The sequence below is a fragment of the Leptonotus elevatus genome, chromosome 12 (genome assembly GCF_054856555.1).
Source record: "Leptonotus elevatus isolate MCC_2025b chromosome 12, RoL_Lele_1.0, whole genome shotgun sequence".
Taxonomy (NCBI): Eukaryota; Metazoa; Chordata; class Actinopteri; order Syngnathiformes; family Syngnathidae; genus Leptonotus; species Leptonotus elevatus.
The window spans coordinates 3,672,456-3,689,940 of NC_141250.1; the positions used below are offsets into that span (position 1 = coordinate 3,672,456).

Below are 17,485 nucleotides of genomic sequence, written 5' to 3' on the forward strand. Positions count from 1 at the left end.
TCACATAAATCAACAAAGTGTTCTACTTAGGGATCACAGTAAAACTCTGTTCTCAAAAGTAAATAATTAACTGATTAAAAAAACAAGTTTTCAAGTAACTGACAGGTGATTCTAGGTAACATATAACAAGTTGAACCATTCTGGTATGGGAAAGATGCTGGTTTTTACTGAATATAAAATTTATTTTATGAATTTATATTTTTCTGAAATATTTACACATAGGCTACTGTAATTTTAAAATATATTTTAAAATCTCACGTACCCCCCTGGAGTGCCTTCGCTTAACGTATTCCCATTTGAGAACCACTGACTTGGAGGATAGGAGCTTTCGAATTCGACCAATGTTTAGGAAATGTGCTTGTATTCCACCTTTAGCAAAAGGAAATTACCCACAATTCAAAGAAAGATTTAAAGCAACAGGGCAGACACTTATAAAAATAGTGTTTAAAAACACTCTTTTTTTTTTGTCACAAGTGGATAGTCAAATGATACCAACACTGTAAAAAAGGCCTAAAATTTTCATTTCAAGAGTAATTTCGGACCAATTAATAGTGACGTGTCATCTGTGCTGAGTCTTCAATGCGTGTACCGAGCGAGTATTTGAAGCGCGCACTAAGAAAATGTTGCATTGATGTATGTAGTTGATGACGGCCGAATCCTCGAAACCAGCCGTAACCCGTGACCGGTTCAGTAAGTGGCTCAAGCAGCAATGTCTGCAACAAAACACGGAGGTTTACCGTTTTTCCACAACAGAAGCACAAACACAAATACAGTCGTAATTTTAATAATGTGTGCACTTGACTGATTTGTTCATAGTGACCTGAGCAGAGCAATTACAATTATATATTAATCTATCATATATAATTAGTTTCTGTACAGGTGGAGTTGTGGCTAACTGGTTAGCACGGCAGCCTCCCTGTGCAGAGGTTGTGAGTACCGATCCAGGCTCCGGCCTTCCTGATTGGAGTTATGGCATGTGAGCATAATATCAACTTTATATATTAAGTTATTGTGCATGTTTGTTGCGCTTGGCAGCAAACTGTGGCATCTTTTTGATGTCAGTGAAGAAATTCTTTCTCAAAAAAGAAAAGACTTAACACCAAAAACAGTCGAAAAACCTATATATTTTTTTTATTTAGAATGAATAAATTAAAACTTTTAGTGGAAGTAAAAAAAAATTCCCACGACAACACAAACACAATTCCTGCATTGTCCTTTCCAAGTGAATTTCATGTCGCAGTGAGTGTAATCCTAATCCAAAATTGACACAACAAAACCTCATCCTTGCATGCCGATTTACTTAATGTCCACTTGGTGGTGCCAGAGTACGGAAGCGTATTGCTGCCACATCAAGAAAAACAAAAACAAGAATATCACGTTTTAACATGATAATTTTTGAAATGATCATGTGAAAACGTGAAAATTATCATGTTAACCGGCGCTTGTTTTTTTTTTTTTTCGTGTGGTAGCAATACGTTTTCGTACCAGAGATAATTAAACCACTACAAATTAACCAGAACGAAGAAATCAAATTATATAAATTCGTAATCCCACAAGCAGCCCTCAAATGAGGTATGCAATCACATAATTGACCTGGATGTCATTAGTTTACGCACAACCTAAAGTTACAGTTTGTTGAAAAAATTAAAAGCAATTAAAACAGGGACCAACATTAATCAAACATACACGTGCTGAATATGACACACATTCATCTATTGGTAAATACACAGACACTATGACATGGATTAACATCCTATAACTTCATTAACTGCGCCACACAATGCATTATGGGAACAATATATATGCAAAACAAGTAGACATAACACGCCCGGAACTCATACGGGCAAAATTGCTGTAATTCATTTGCATTTTTTGTTTTGTTTTGAACGACATAAAATCGCTAAAAACAGCCGCGGTGTGGCCCAGTAGTAGAGTGGTCATCTGGTATACCTCAGATTGTGGGTTCAATCCTGTTTGTGACCATGTTGAGCAAACGGTACTCAACTCTGGATGCTGTGTCATCAGAAGGTGAATGAGTAGTCGAAATGTAAAGTGGTTTGAGTTGGAAAAGTGGCATAAATGAATTACCAAAACAGTAAATTGTTGCATTTTTAAAACCAATACAATAAACCAGTTTTGAAAGATGAATGACATTATTTTTGTTTGTTTACGATTGGTCCAACACGACTTCCTCGGAGGTGAATGCTATATTGCAGATGTGCGTGCTGCTCTTTCCTAATAAAATGTGGCCTTTCCAGCCGCCAAATCGTTCAAATTCACATCTGTTTTAGTTTCCGTCGTGTTGCAAGGGAAACGAGTGAATAGAAATGTAAGGGGGCTTTAATAAAGTTTAAAACGCAGGACGAGCATCCCAGTACAATACTTTTATTTTTCGCCTGCAGCATTGTTCCAGTCGCCGTGAAAGGCATCGGAAGTTGATGCGCACCACTATAACTTAACTTCCGGGTTTTGTGAGGATTTATGGTACATTCCAGTTCTGGTTTCATGTTTATTATCACACTAACTGCTCTGAAGTCATTCTCATGTGTTTTTTTTTTTAGATTTACTGTGTCAAATGTACAGAAAATTTAAATAGACAGTTGGGAGCCGACAATATGATGGTGGAACATGAGCAGGCAGAGGAAAAAAATAAATAAAATCCGGCTATCTGGTGGTATAACAAGGAAAGAATGCGTGATTCATTTAGAAAGGGAATTTGCCACCCATTTGATACAAATGGCTCGGATAACAGAACAGTATAGGTTAAAGTGGCCTAAATCATCATCATCATCATCATCATCCAAACCGCTTTCACAAGGGTAAACAGTTTAGTTCAGTAGTAATAGTAATATATCATCGTACAAAAGACATACACTTGATTGTTTTTTACAATGTACATTATACAGTAATTTCAGTGGAATAAGCATGCATATTGGATAATTGTACGATGTGTAATAACATTTATTGCAGCATTTAGCAACAGCTGGATTCATTGTAGAAAATTTCTCATAGTTCTAATACATTTGTCATAAAAAAATGACATTGTATAGTCATGCTAAGGCAAAGAAGGAGAGCTTGTAAACAGCATGGCATCATATGTGTCAGCAGTTGTAAGAACCATAGAATACATCTTAAAATACTGAGTTAATACTTATTTAACATTTTTAAATCAATATGATGTCAAAGTAGTAAAAATACATTGATAAACCATGACTTTTGTTAGTATATGAAAATTTATAATGAAGGTACTTTCTCACCACGTACGTCATTCACTTACAAAAAAAAAAACTGGTGAAAAATGGTGTATCACAGCACATAAGTTACCATTCACACATGAAAGAGTTACTTACTAAGCCCAACAGCAGAACCACATAATCTCAGATGCCAGCCTGAAACAAACTACAATTGTACAAATAAAGGTTTTTCGCTCTCATGGATGGCTCACCCTCTCTGAAGTTGATTACCGGTAAATAAATCAGCCAGCATTTTACAGAACAGTTTGCAATAGTAATGGCATTTTTTGTTTTGTGTTTTTGGCACATTCAATTGACTGTTTGTTGCATTACTTCAAGGTCAAAGACAATGTTGTTATAGAATAAAGGCACTTAATAAAGGCTTACTGGCCACTCAGTCAAGCAGACAGACTTCCCATCCCGGACCCGTCATCGATCACATAGTCCAAACTCAGAGCTCGACGGTGCGTAAGTGTTTCCCCGCTGAGACGGCTTTGATCACACTGGCGGGTAAACACTCGGACTTCTCCGTAGTGCTGCCACAACACGACCAGTGTGGCTTTCCAGGATGACCCTTGTGGCTGTGACCGCACCCTTGAAATCCTCCTGCACACACAAACACAAAGTCATCACATCAAATCAAAAATTCACATGAGCTGAAAAAAGAAACTATTTAAAAAAAAAAAGACAAGATGGATGGCATAGCACTAATTCAAACTATTTGTCATTAAAAAATGGTCTAGATGTTATTGATTGTGAAAGGATTACTATAATGTTTGGGTCTCCTCGTACCGGGCATAGTTCCTGGACAGCCGCATCGAGCCTCCTTGGCTCCTCCACTGGAGCAGAAGGAGCAGCAGTGGAACATTCCAGTGTGATGCCTCAGCTTTTTTGTCACGTTCAAAACAAACGGAGAGCCCTACAGGACAGGACACAAGTCGCTCTATGAACCAAACTAGTATTGATTCTTATAGGCGTCAAGGTGTTGGGTTGCTGACCTCAGCTCCTTAGGCTAATTTATCATGAAAAAAAACAATAGGGTGTTGATGATGATGATGTTGTATAACAATCCTTTTTTCACATTTACCTTTTATGAGTTTCTTTCTCACTACTCTTTTGAATAAATTTTATAACATATCGTCGCTGCTATGTGAAAAACACTTATGTCAAATTTGGTCATCTTTTACATTTTTATGTTTTTGGGATGAAACTGAATGCAGACATCCCAAAACATTGTTAGGGTGGACATGGTTGGTTGAGGGATGGCGGACCCAAATGCAGGAGAATAACGCAGCGAAACAGGAATCAAGTGCAATGCGTGGCGCTTTAATGAACCATATGGAAAACGGTGAGCAGACAACCATGAATTGACGGGACAGGACTGGACTGGTCGCCATGACTGAACAGGACTGGGCTAGTTGCCATGACTGGACAGGACTGGACTAGTTGCCATGACTGGACGTGACTGGACTGGTCGCCATGACTGGACGTGACTGGACTGGTCGCCATGACTGGACGTGACTGGACTGGTCGCCATGACTGAACAAGATGTGACTGGACTGGACAGGATGTGACTATACTGGTTGCCATGACTGGACAGGACGTGACTTGACAGGTCCTGATTTGCCTAGACTTGCTGTGGAGTGGCTATTACTTGGCTGGGGCTATGGCTTGGCTGTGACGAAGACGACTTAAATGTGACAAAAACTTAACTAAGACGAAAGCATGGCTGTGACAAAGACTTGGTTGTGACAAAGACTTGACTGCGACAAAGGCTTAGCTTTGACGAGACGAGACACACGAACTTCCACACAAAATGTCGACAACGCTCCCACACTGACTGGACATACACAACAAACTAAATACACCTGGATGTGGTTAGACATAACGAGACAAGGGAAGAAACCCGGAACACATGACAAAAACAACAACCACAGACAAAAACAACAACCACAGACAAAAACAACAAGAACCCCCATAACAAACAAAACCTCAACCCCCACAGAACCGAAACATAACAAACATAAAAAATTGGGAAAAAAAGGACATACGTTTTTTCACATAGCAGCGACGATATGCTAGAAAATATATGGAAAAGAGTAGTGAGATCGTCGCTGCTATGTGTGAAAAACACTTATTTCCATTTTTGTCATCGTTTACATTTTTGGGATGAAACTGAATGCAGACATCTCAAAAACATATAAAAAAAATAAAAAATGGACATACGTGTTTTTCATATAGCAGCGACGATATACAGCATACAAAACAACGGAATGCCAATTTCCACCCCATGTTTAATAAAACAGTACATACAGTAGTTACACTTAAATCAGTGACTTGGGTTCATGTACCTTCACATGTTGAGCTTTGACACAAACCCACACGGAGTACATTCCTGCCTCATCGGGTGTGTAGGAAACTTTGTAAGAGCCATCGTTGTTGTCCAGCACTGTGCTTTCCACCACGCTAAAAGAAAAAGTACCGTTCCTTTAACAAAATGCCGCATATGTCAAAACCCACATGAACTACTCTTAACATTGCTTAATACAGTGGTCCTTAACCCCGGTCCTCGAGGACCCCTATCCAACCTGTTTTCCATGTTCTCCTCAGCCAACACAGGTGAGGATCATTATCAGGCTTCATGCAATGCTTGCTGATTAGCTAACTGTTTGAAAGGATGGATGGACAGACAGTCCACATGTTCTCACCAGTTCTTCTTCTCTCTGTGGACGATGCTGACCAGGACGTGATCCCCGCCACGTGCCATCTGGTCCCCGGCGGAGTCTCTGCAAACCAGGGTGAAGTGAGCCTGCTGGCCCTCATTGGCCTGCTGGAGACCTGTGGACAAGGTGATGGGTGGGGCCGGGTGTATTTTTTATTTTTTTTAATTTGTAATTTATTATACCCATTACACCACAACTTTAACCAGGAAGACTCCTGACTGCTCACCTTCTCCATCTATAGTGCACTTGTTGGGGTCCAGGGCCTTAAAATGGATCACGCCTACGACTGGGAACCCGCTCAGATCACCTGCCTGTCCCCGGGGATCAAAACGGATACTGCCGCCGTCGTCGGGGACAAGCGCCGCCAGCTGACCATCGCAGCTGCTCTCCGCCAGGCTGCTCAACCTCCTCAGCGTCACCCCCTTAGCACTGAGGATCTCGGCATCCGAGCCACAGCTCAGCAGCCTGTTGGCGAATTCCACGCCTGCCCGGATGTCTAACAGAACCTGCTGCAGCTGTGCCCTCTGCAGAAGCAACTGGTTCCTGCCATAAAAAGGGAATGCCCCCTAAATTAACTACTTTGCTCCTCAAAACGCATAAAAACTTTCTATTTTAAATATTGTCATGGTCCCAAAAACTTATTTATACGTTTTTTTATACAGAAGGCTATGATGTAGTCTCTGACCTGAAGACGTTGCTTAAAGCAATGGTAATTATTACAAAAACGGCCAGCAGGTGGCAGCAGAGTATAAGAGATCAACCAGGGCCATGTTGCAACAAGCTTATTTCCCCACTGTTTTAAATAGGTTTGTGAGTAATGAAGAAACTTAGCTATATTCTAATGCTAATTGCTGCAAAACGGAAAGAGATACAAATATACCTTTTTTTTTCTGATGAAAGAAGAGACTCAAATCTTTCTTTTGGTAGGTTCCATGTTTTTTATAGCAATAGAACACAATATTCTGTGGGCCTTGCAAAATCAGTCAAAATCCAGTAAAACAGCCGGGAGCGAAGGGGTTTGCTTCAGTGAAAATGGCTGGGTGGGAATGAGTTAAAAGCATTCAAATTGTCCAACAGCTTTTAACTGGAGTCCAAGACACGCTTAGGACCGCCCCCTCATTTGAATAACATTTCATGACGCATTTCATGTTCACAGCGTCTGCAGCATCAAATAAATAAATATGACATCCATCCATCCATCCATCCATTTTCTGTACCGCTTGTCCTCACAAGGGTCGCGGGGGTTGCTGGAGCCTATCCCAGCTGGCTTCGGGCAGTAGGCGGGGTACACCCTGAACTGGTTGTAAATATGACAGCAGAGCCTTTTTATTTATTGATATTTAATTATATTTGGATATTTTAATTTTGTATTTATTGCCACATTTATTTTATATTTATTTTTGGAGTCTTATTTTTTATGTTTATATTTTTACTTTATGTATATATACACTTTTTGTTGTTTTGATTTACATTTATAGTTTGTTTGTATTTTTTTTTCTATTTTTATTTTCACTTTTATTTATTTAGGCATTTTTGGTCCTCCATAATCATCATGCTGGTATCATACCTGCGTTGAAGGTGAAGCTCCTCCAGGCGACGCAGCAGGGCCAGGCAATGAGTTTCCACCGCACTGGCGTATCCTCGAGCGAATGTCCTCACCTCACTGGCTGTGTCCTCCACTCTCATCTGCAAAGCCTCCTGGGAAACTTCCACCTAGAGAAGATGTAAATGTTTACAAATGAAACAGGGGGGGCCAAACCCAACTCGTCACACCTTCTGCAGTGTCTGCTCCAGTTTTTGAAGGTGAGGTCGCAGTTGGACAGTGACCAGCGTCCTGATGCGGTCACTGTGGCAGCCAATTACTTCGTGAGTGGGACAGCAGCGGTGCTCCGAGTGCAGCGTTGCGGCGCATTCCAGGCACACTGACAGGTCGCAGGGCTGGCAGAAGAGGCGCAGCTCCTGGCCGGGATGGAGAGCACACAGGATGGGACGGCAGAGGTGACCCCGGGACTTGAGATCCTGCAATTGCTGAATGGAGTGAGACGCTGTACGGGTCTGACGCCTATGGACGACAGCATCAAAGTAGGTCAGATTAGTGTGCCGTGCGCGAGTGAACATAAGGTGAGCCGTGGGAAATGATCCAATTGCACCAATTCCAAAAATTACTACAAATATTCTTGTTACAGCAGCAGTATACCTGTGACGTAAAGTGACAGGCTGACCAATCAAAGGCTCTTCCACCAGATGGCAGAAGGTACAAATAAGCAGTGTATCCAGCTGTTGCCTACAACTCAATAATAGCTTTGTATTCATATTCAATTAAACACATCAAAATTTCAGAGCGAGTAAGTAATTTGCAATTAAATGGAAACAAGATTATTATTGTTTTAATATATTACAGTTTCTATAATATTTTTCTTTGGTGGTGAGCCATGAGATTTTTTTTAATGCAAAATAAAGTGCCTCAACAAAGGTTGGGAAACACTAATGTTGATGAATGCTCAACCAACAATGAAGGCATTACTGTATTACGGGAATAATGTTACTTTGTAGATAGGTGTAATTTAACACTGTTATTGAAGTTGTACAACAGCAGCTAAATGAGAGCAGTATCTGTTTTCTCTCTCATGAAAGCATCCTTAATGGGGAAGTACTGTAAACCCAAACATTTTCTTTACAATATGTTTTATGTGCCCCCATTAATCTAAACACGACATTCTGATTACTATTTCATTTGTGGAATATGAGTTAAGCAGCAAAATCCACCCATTTATAGCCATCTCAGGGACAGGGGTCGGCCATTTTGCCATCGACTGAAAATGACATCACAGTTGCTCAGGCTCAGATGATATTGATCAGGATGTCATGTTTGGACTTGTTGTAAACCTGCATTATTTAAACACTCACCAAGTTACATGTGATAAAAACCCCAACTAATTTCTTGATGAATTTTGCACACTATCATAATTCTTAAAACTGACTAAATTTGGGAAAGGGTCACCATCATTAGAACATCTCCACTGAACATGAATCATTTCACCTTAGTGCTCTTAAGGTTCTCATTTTGTACTAATATTTAATAATGTTATGTGACTATTTATTAACAGGTGTTGTGCTTTATTGTGTCTAGTTTGATTATTGTAATTAAGTTTTTCAATAAAGCTTGTCTTTAAAAAAAAAAACTTAACGCGGAAGTACTATACACCCTAGAAGAAGAAAGTAAAGCGGAAGTAAATCGTCGTGAAAGAAGACGTACCTGTGCGCTTTAAAACAAAACTCGCACAAGTTGACACAGCAGACCTCACAGCGGCTCTCAGCCCGTCCGTCGCCGCACAAGTCACACCCAAGCGCTCCGTTGCTAACCAGGGTCTCTAGAAACACATCGTCCAACGCCAGGTGGTCGGTGCTCAGTCCGGCAGGCCCCGACGGCGGAAGGTCCACTTCGGAGTCACAGTCGGGGCAGAGAACCGTGACATTGACCCGTGCTGCTTTCTCTTTCGTAGTTTCTCCGTCCCCGCCCTCCTGTTCTGGGCCATATCGGTGGAAGGGCTCCAACTGGCTGATACAGTCCAGACAGAAGGTGTGCAGGCACGGCAGGATTTTAGGCTCTCGGTACAAGCGTTTACACACGCTACAAACCGCCCTGGGGTTCACCGGCTGTGCGCCTTTTACGTTTGCCGAAGTTGTTGTCAGCTGTTCCGGATGATCTTTTTCTCCTGACATTGTTGGTGCCGAAAAAAACAAATTTCGAGATCAATTCGGTTCAAAAGAAGTCAATGCTGAAGACTCGAGTCTTTGTTATGTCCACAGTCACTCACGTGAAACTTTGCCATCAAAATAAAAACACATTATTGACTTTTTACCTCAATAGTTAAAATCCCAACGGAATGCACTCCTTGGCGCTTTAATGGCTCCAATGGGACATACGACACCTCTTCATCGGTGGGCCAATGGAAGGGCGCCAGGGTCCAGCAAGGGCGGTCCGAATACTTTTAGGGACCCTCATATTCACTGCAAAGTGCAAACATGCCCAGACCGGCCCCATCTACTGGCACGACCGAATTAAGCAACTTTTCTTACTGTATTTACACAGATTGTACAAAATGTACGGTATTACTGTATATTATGTCATGCAGCATTACACACAACTGCTGACCTTTTCCAAAGTGAGTTGTGTAGTTAAAAAAATATATATATTTATTTTTTATATTTCATTTTAGTGGGACTTTGTTAAGCTTACGTTTTTATAAGCTTTGATTTAAAATATGGTGACCTCAGGCATATGCGATTTATATGCATGCCCTTGTGGCACTGATGCCCAAAGTGCCCCTTTGTTCATTTCTTTCTTTCTTTCTTTTACATTTAAAAAAGGTTTGTGAAAGTACTTTTGCTGCCTTTCAAAACTAAAATTCAACAATATAATCTACATAAAACAAATTATTATTACGTTATCCTTGGATGACGTCATACTACGAGACGCGCCCCATTCTGCCAGGTCGCGCACCACTACACCTCGCTACGTTTGTATTTACCTACTCTCACTTAGTGATGGGAATTCCGGCTCTTTTTAGGGAACCGGCTCTTTTGGTTCAGCTCACTAAAAAGAACCGGCTCTTTCGGCTCCCAAATGGCTCTTTTGATTTTTTGTCGCTTAAATAAATATATTACCAACAACAATTTAAAACTATGCGCAATATGAATTACTAATGTGAAAAAATTGCACTATATCAAATGTTTGTTGTATAAAATACACTTTTATTTATAAACTCGACAGTTATAAAAAAAAAGAAAATAGAAAGCAAACAAATTAGACATTTAACTATTTACAAATGAACTTAAATAATTGCTTTGGTTATGTTAGCTGCATTGTCACTAACACAGCAAACCACTTTGTTGTCCACGCCCCACTTTTTTGCCACTTTGCGCAGCTCCTCAGCTAAGTTGTCAGAAGTGTGTCTCTCACTGAACTCAAAACAATCCAGAAGACAGGACACCATTTTGAAACTTTCAACAAAGTGACATGTAACTGACAAGTAGGATGTGGTGGTTCTGGAAGTCCAGCTGTCCGTTGTTAGACAAACTGCTGTGGCTTTTTTAACCCTCTCTTGCAGTGAAGCACGTTCTCTGTCATACAGGCCTGGGATGATTTTTTGGGAGAGTGTTTTCCTACTTGGAATTGCATAGATTGGATTGAGTGAATGAATAAACCTTCTGAATCCTTTGTCCTCCACAACTGAAAATGGTTGGAAATCACATGCAATCATTTTAGCCAGTTCTTCATCAATTGCCTTCTGTCTTGCTGGAGTCATTGACTTTTGCAAAAATTGGCCCAGAGAGCTCTGGGTTGTAATTTTCCGTTGTTGTGGTGGTGCACTGGATGATGCTGAAGACACTGCAGCCGCAGCAGCAACAGTTGCAGTAGCACCTTCATTATCAGGTTCATTTATTTGCCTTGTTTCCTCCAATTGAACTAAAGGATGAGTAGTTCTCATGTGCCGGTGTAAATTGTTTGTAGAGCCTCCCCGATATGAAATTTTAGTCTTGCAGACTTTACACTCTGCGTTAGTTTTGTCAGTTGTTGTATTGAAATGTGTCCATATATTGCTGCGTTTTCTCTTGTCACTCATTTTTTAACAGTTTTTTTTAACCTTTCCGTTTATACAAGCGCTCTCCTCCTCCTCTCTCGTCTCCTCCCTCCCGTTCGCGTTCGAGTGTGTGTGACTGCTTGCAGCGTGCTGTCGTGTGCCCCTCCCCCCTCTGCTGCTCAGCGCTGAGCGCAGACACAGAGACGTCACACACACACACACATACTCGCCAATCAAATGCGGCTTTATATGGAGGTAAATTTGGTGCAAAACTAACTTGTGCAAAAAATTTGTACCTGTAGAAAAAAGTCTAAATTTGTATCTGTAAAAGTCGTGATTTGTATCTGTAAAAAAAATGTGTGCCTGTAAAAAAAAAATTTGTGTCTGTAAAATAAATTTGTACCTGTAAAAAAAAAATGTGCATGTGTAAAACAAATTTGTATCTGTAAAAACAAATTTGTACCTGTAAAAGTCATGATTTGTATCTGTACAAAAAAAATTTTGTACCTGTACAAAAAGTATAAATTTGTATCTGTAAAAGTTGCGATTTGTACCTGTAGAAATGACAACTTGTAGTCAAAGAAGTCGCCACTAGGAGTCACAAGTGGTTTTTCTGCTGCTGTTCAGTGACGTGAGTTTTGCCCCATTTGTCGCGCTACGAATGGAGCAAAACTAATTTGTACTTGTAGAGCGCCTGATTTGTACTTGTAAAGAAGGGGGCGGGCTCTGGTGTAATGAAGGGTTGTTTTGACCAATCAAGTGAGAAGGATTTGAGCGGATTGGAGCGCAACCTCATTGGTTTAGCGAACGACGGTGGCGGGACTCGCGGAAGGATACAAGCAGGACATATCGTCGCCAACCAACATACATATTAAGAATACTTCAGTCGACTGAAGTATTCTTCCTCAACATACATATTAAGAATACTGACGTATTCTTCCTCAACATACATATTAAGAAGTATTCTTAATATGTATGTTGGTTGGCGACGATGTGTCCTGCTTGTATCCTTCCGCGAGTCCCGCCACCGTCGTTCGCTAAACCAATGAGGTTGCGCTCCAATCCGCTCAAATCCTTCTCACTTGATTGGTCAAAACAACCCTTCATTACACCAGAGCCCGCCCCCTTCTTTACAAGTACAAATCAGGCGCTCTACAAGTACAAATTAGTTTTGCTCCATTCGTAGCGCGACAAATGGGGCAAAACTCACGTCACTGAACAGCAGCAGAAAAACCACTTGTGACTCCTAGTGGCGACTTCTTTGACTACAAGTTGTCATTTCTACAGGTACAAATCGCAACTTTTACAGATACAAATTTATACTTTTTGTACAGGTACAAAAATTTTTTTGTACAGATACAAATCATGACTTTTACAGGTACAAATTTGTTTTTACAGATACAAATTTGTTTTACACATACACATTTTTTTTTTACAGGTACAAATTTCTTTTACAGACACAAATTTTTTTTTTACAGGCACACATTTTTTTTACAGATACAAATCACGACTTTTACAGATACAAATTTAGACTTTTTTCTACAGGTACAAATTTTTTGCACAAGTTAGTTTTGCACCAAATTTACCTCCATAGCTTTAGAGAGAGAAAAAAGAGAGAGAAAAAAAAAAGCGGCTCCCGTCGCTCACGTCAAAGATCCGGCTCTCAGAACCGGTTTGTTCGCGACCGACACATCACTAGTCTCACTCACAGTAAACAAAAGCCAAGGTCATATAATGCAGAAAACCTAAGCAAAACAAATGCCTTTTGATAGATCTTGTAGCCATGATCACAGAGCATAACTGCGTGCTAGTCTAGCTTCAATTGAAATGTAGTGACACGAGTTGTAATCAGCCTCGCAACTCCGATGAAGTATGACATTTGGGCGCACTTGGCTAAATTGGCTCTGAGGTTGCGTGGAAGATGTCCCCCTCAGTTTCATAAAAAACACTATCTTTCCCATCCACTTTCGCTGCAGCAAAAATCTCTGGTAAAACTAACGTTCCTCTTCTATTGGGACGGACATGGAGTATGGAGGTAAATATGGTGCAAAACTAACTTGTAAAAAATGTTTGTTCCTGTAGAAAAAAAGTAAAAATTTGTATATGTAAAATTCGTGATTTGTACCTGTAAAAAATGTTTTTGTATCTGGAAAAAGTTTTTTTGTACCTGTAAAAGTCATGATTTGTACCTGTACAAAATAAATCTGTACCTGTACAAAAAAGTGTTAATTTGTATCTCTAAAAGTTGTGATTTGTACCTGTAGAAATGACAACTTGTAGTCAAAGAAGTCGCCACTAGGAGTCACAAGTGTTTTTTCTGCTGCTGTCCAGTCACGCGAGTTTTGCACCAAATATCTCGCTACAAATGGTGCAAAACTGATTCGTACTCGTAGAGCACCGTGATTTGTACTCGTAGAAGAAGAGGGCGGGCTCTGGAGGATTTGGGCGGGCTAAAGCTCAACCTCATTGGTTGAGTGAACGACAGTGGGTTGAACTCAAATGACGCCACGTTTTTATCATTAATATGCACAATTCCGAAATTCCAAACAGACAGAGTAGCCACACCAGTTTACGTGTCATTTTGGAAGAAGAGGACGTCCCAAGCGTGAAAAATTTACCATGGTCCAATTTACAAACACCGTGTGGAACAGCATAAACGTTGGTTGACATGCAGAACACTCAAAGTGGGCAGAAAGAAAGAAGTTTTAGTATGAAGGTAAGATTTATTGTACGATCATAGTTTGTAATCCGGTGCTAGCTAGCTCATCTCATGTTGTTAATTGTCACGAAAACTGAACACATTGAAGTCACGATTTTTATTTCAAGATTTGAAGCTTACCACTGTAAACATACGATCAATAGCTTGTACCTGTAAAAATAATAATAATAATCTAAAAATACCTCATAAACTGCTGCTTAGTGCTTAGATGTGAACATTACTATAGAGCTACAGAACCCTATTGAATGTTTTACAAGATGACCTCAACCTATAACCAAACGTGGACAGTACTCAGCTACTTGTATTTGACGAACATTATATTCAAGTATCTGTACTCTTACTATCATAATAAAATGAAAACAAAAAGGTTTTACTGCGGGTGAATCTTTAACCCGCTCCAGGTATTTTAACCTCAACCCTTTATCCTCTGTATTTAATCATTTTATTTTGAATATTACAATTTCTTGATAAATGTCAGTATTTTTGCAATGTATGCTTTGCAAACAGTTAAAAAAAGACGCTCTTACACTCTTAGTTTACTCATCACTCACAGTACTCAAATATTTGTGCAAGTAATTTTTCTGCACTTTTAATTTCTACTTGAGTTAAATTTTCCAATGTAACATTACTCTTATTTAAATATTGTCTATTCTGCTTTTGAAATGCTAGTCTATCTGTATCACTAAGATGTGAGCAGTGTCACTGTCACCTAGCTACTTTAACAAAAGTAACTAGGTCAAATGTTAGTTTATTTATTTTTAATTAATTAAGTTTCAAAATCAAAAACAACTGCTGCAGACACTGCTGAAGCATCAGTGAAAGGGATGACTCACTCCATCAGCAAGCAGTCAAGAGACAGGAGATGACACCTGGGGGGTATTCCATCAAGCCGGATTAAGGAAAATACAGTTTTATTTCGCAGATCTTCTGCTGATGTGAATGTAGCAGGCGGAGGTCCCCTCCCCCACCTGTGGCAGTGGCCTTAGTCTTTTGTTTATGAACAATGTCTGTGTCTATCAGTATTACCACTATTTCTGATATTAAGATGTGACAAAATCTTTGTTTTTTTCTGGCTAACAAGATAAAGTTTAACCGATTACGTATAATGTCAGTGGCTGTGTTTTGATAATGACCCAGCGAGGAAGCTATGATAATTTTTTTATTGCATTAATATGCTGACCCAACCATTCTGTTTGCACAGATGCCAGCATGCAGTCAATCAAAGCTACTTCTTGATCCATCTCTAGACGGTGGCCCATGGTGTGACATCAAACCTGCTTCAATATGGCTGTGAAGTCCAACAAATGAGAATCCTTGATACACTGGTTACTGTTCTGAGAGAATTTCACTGCAATCACCTTTGGGAAAGTGAAGAAATTATGCTTTCTAAATGTCTTCCAATTTTGAGTTTGAAATGTTAAAGGAGTACAATTTATCCATATTGAGTTATTTGAAATAGTCAGATCAAATAACAACATGTATCATTCAATTAACAAGATTGTGCATGATTTGAAATGTTTTATTTGATGTCCAGAAGAGCCATTTCTGCATCCATCCAAAACGAGAACAGTATTCTTCTCACAAACAGAAAAAAAGTTATTGATGGAGCTGTATGAGGAATTCAAGACTCACCAAAAAAGGCAATACTGCTGCTTACAATAAGACGAGGGAAATATCATTGGCAAAAAAAAAAAAAAGCAGACAGACTAAATGTATAAGTTATAATTGTTTCATGTTAGATGCGTATTTCACATTAATAGTGTTATTAATTATTGATTTAATGTAAAGCATTTCAAATTGATCTACATATTCATTCTTCACTATTACATTTCAACAGTAGCCAAAAGCGATCATGGCAACAAGTCGGCAAGTAGCCTATAACAATATATAAAAAATAAGACTAAATAGGTGTTGAGCTGTAAATATATGTTGCCCATTATTGTAGCCACCAGAAAAAAAAAGTTTAAGGCCACTGCCACAGGTGGGGAAGGGGACCTCCGCCTGCTACATTCACATCAGCAGAAGATCTGCGAAATAAAAGTTTTTTCCTTAATCCAGCTTGATGGAATACCCCCCAGGTGTCATCTCCTGTCTCTTGGCTGCTTGCTGATGGAGTGGGTCATCCTTTTCACTGATGCTTCAGCAGTGTCTCCAGCAGTTGTCTCCACCTTTTGAGCAAGATTTTGAAACTGATGAGATTCTCATTTAATTAAAAATAAATCAACTAACATTTGAACTAGTTACTTTTGTTAAAGTAGCTAGGTGACAGTGACACTGCTCACATCTTAGTGATACGGATAGACTAGCATTTCAAAAGCAGAATAGACAATATTTAAATAATAATAAATAATTTAAAAATGATTAAATACAGAGGATAAAGGGATGAGGTTAAAATACCTGTAGCGGCTTAAAGATGAACTTGCAGTAAAAACTTTTGTTTTCATTTTATTATGATAGTAAGTCGTAGTACAGACACTTGAATATGTTACTCAAATCTTGAAATAAAAATCGCGACTTCAATGTGTTCAGTTTTTGTGACAATTAACAACATGAGATGAGCTAGCAAGCACCGGATTACGAGCTATGATCGTACAATAAATCTTACCTTCATACTAAAACGTCTTTCTTTCTGCCCACTTTGAGTACTCTGCATGTCAACCAACGTTTAAGCTGTTCCACTCGGTGTTTGTATATTGAACCATGTTGAAATGTTCACGCCCGGGACGTCCTCTTCTTCCAAAATGACGCGTAAACTGGTGTGGCTAATCAGTTTGTTTGGAATTTCGGATTTGTGCATATTAATGATAAAAACGTGACGTAGCGAGAGATTTGGTGCAAAAGTCACGTGACTGGACAGCAGCAGAAAAACCACTTGTGACACCTAGTGGCGACTTCTTTGACTACAAGTTGTCATTTCTACAGGTACAAATTACAACTTTTACAGATACAAATATTTTTTTTACAGGTAGAATTTATTTGACAGGTACAAATCACGACTTTTACAGATACAAATTTAGACTTTTTTCTACAGGTACAAACATTTTTTACAAGTTAGTTTTGCACCATATTTACCTCCATAATGGAGCTTGTGTATAGCTTCTGCTCCAACTACTGATGCGTTTAAGGTACACAGAATGTGTCGGAATTTGTAACTCTCACTCCGAATTTTAATAAACTCTTCCTGAAGACTCCAACTTGTAGCATGTACCCAATGATAGCTGAATT

At 39.5% G+C, this 17,485-nt stretch overlaps 1 protein-coding gene and 1 long non-coding RNA gene across 2 annotated transcripts; both read right to left on the minus strand.

The window, feature by feature from the left end:
- Positions 1-3,419: 3,419 nt before the first annotated feature.
- Positions 3,420-9,882, minus strand: trim45 (tripartite motif containing 45). Its single transcript, XM_086091319.1, has 8 exons — positions 9,213-9,882; positions 7,730-8,018; positions 7,524-7,669; positions 6,183-6,499; positions 5,942-6,071; positions 5,585-5,699; positions 4,026-4,152; positions 3,420-3,839 (listed from the first exon to the last, which is right to left on the minus strand). Exons 1-8 carry the CDS (start codon positions 9,677-9,679, stop codon positions 3,685-3,687), a joined length of 1,746 nt encoding a protein of 581 aa, XP_085947445.1. The 5' UTR covers positions 9,680-9,882; the 3' UTR covers positions 3,420-3,684.
- Positions 9,883-15,758: 5,876 nt separating this feature from the next.
- Positions 15,759-17,156, minus strand: LOC147164275 (uncharacterized). Its single transcript, XR_015096700.1, has 2 exons — positions 16,866-17,156; positions 15,759-16,428 (listed from the first exon to the last, which is right to left on the minus strand). It is a non-coding gene; the product is annotated as an uncharacterized LOC147164275 (long non-coding RNA).
- Positions 17,157-17,485: the final 329 nt, after the last annotated feature.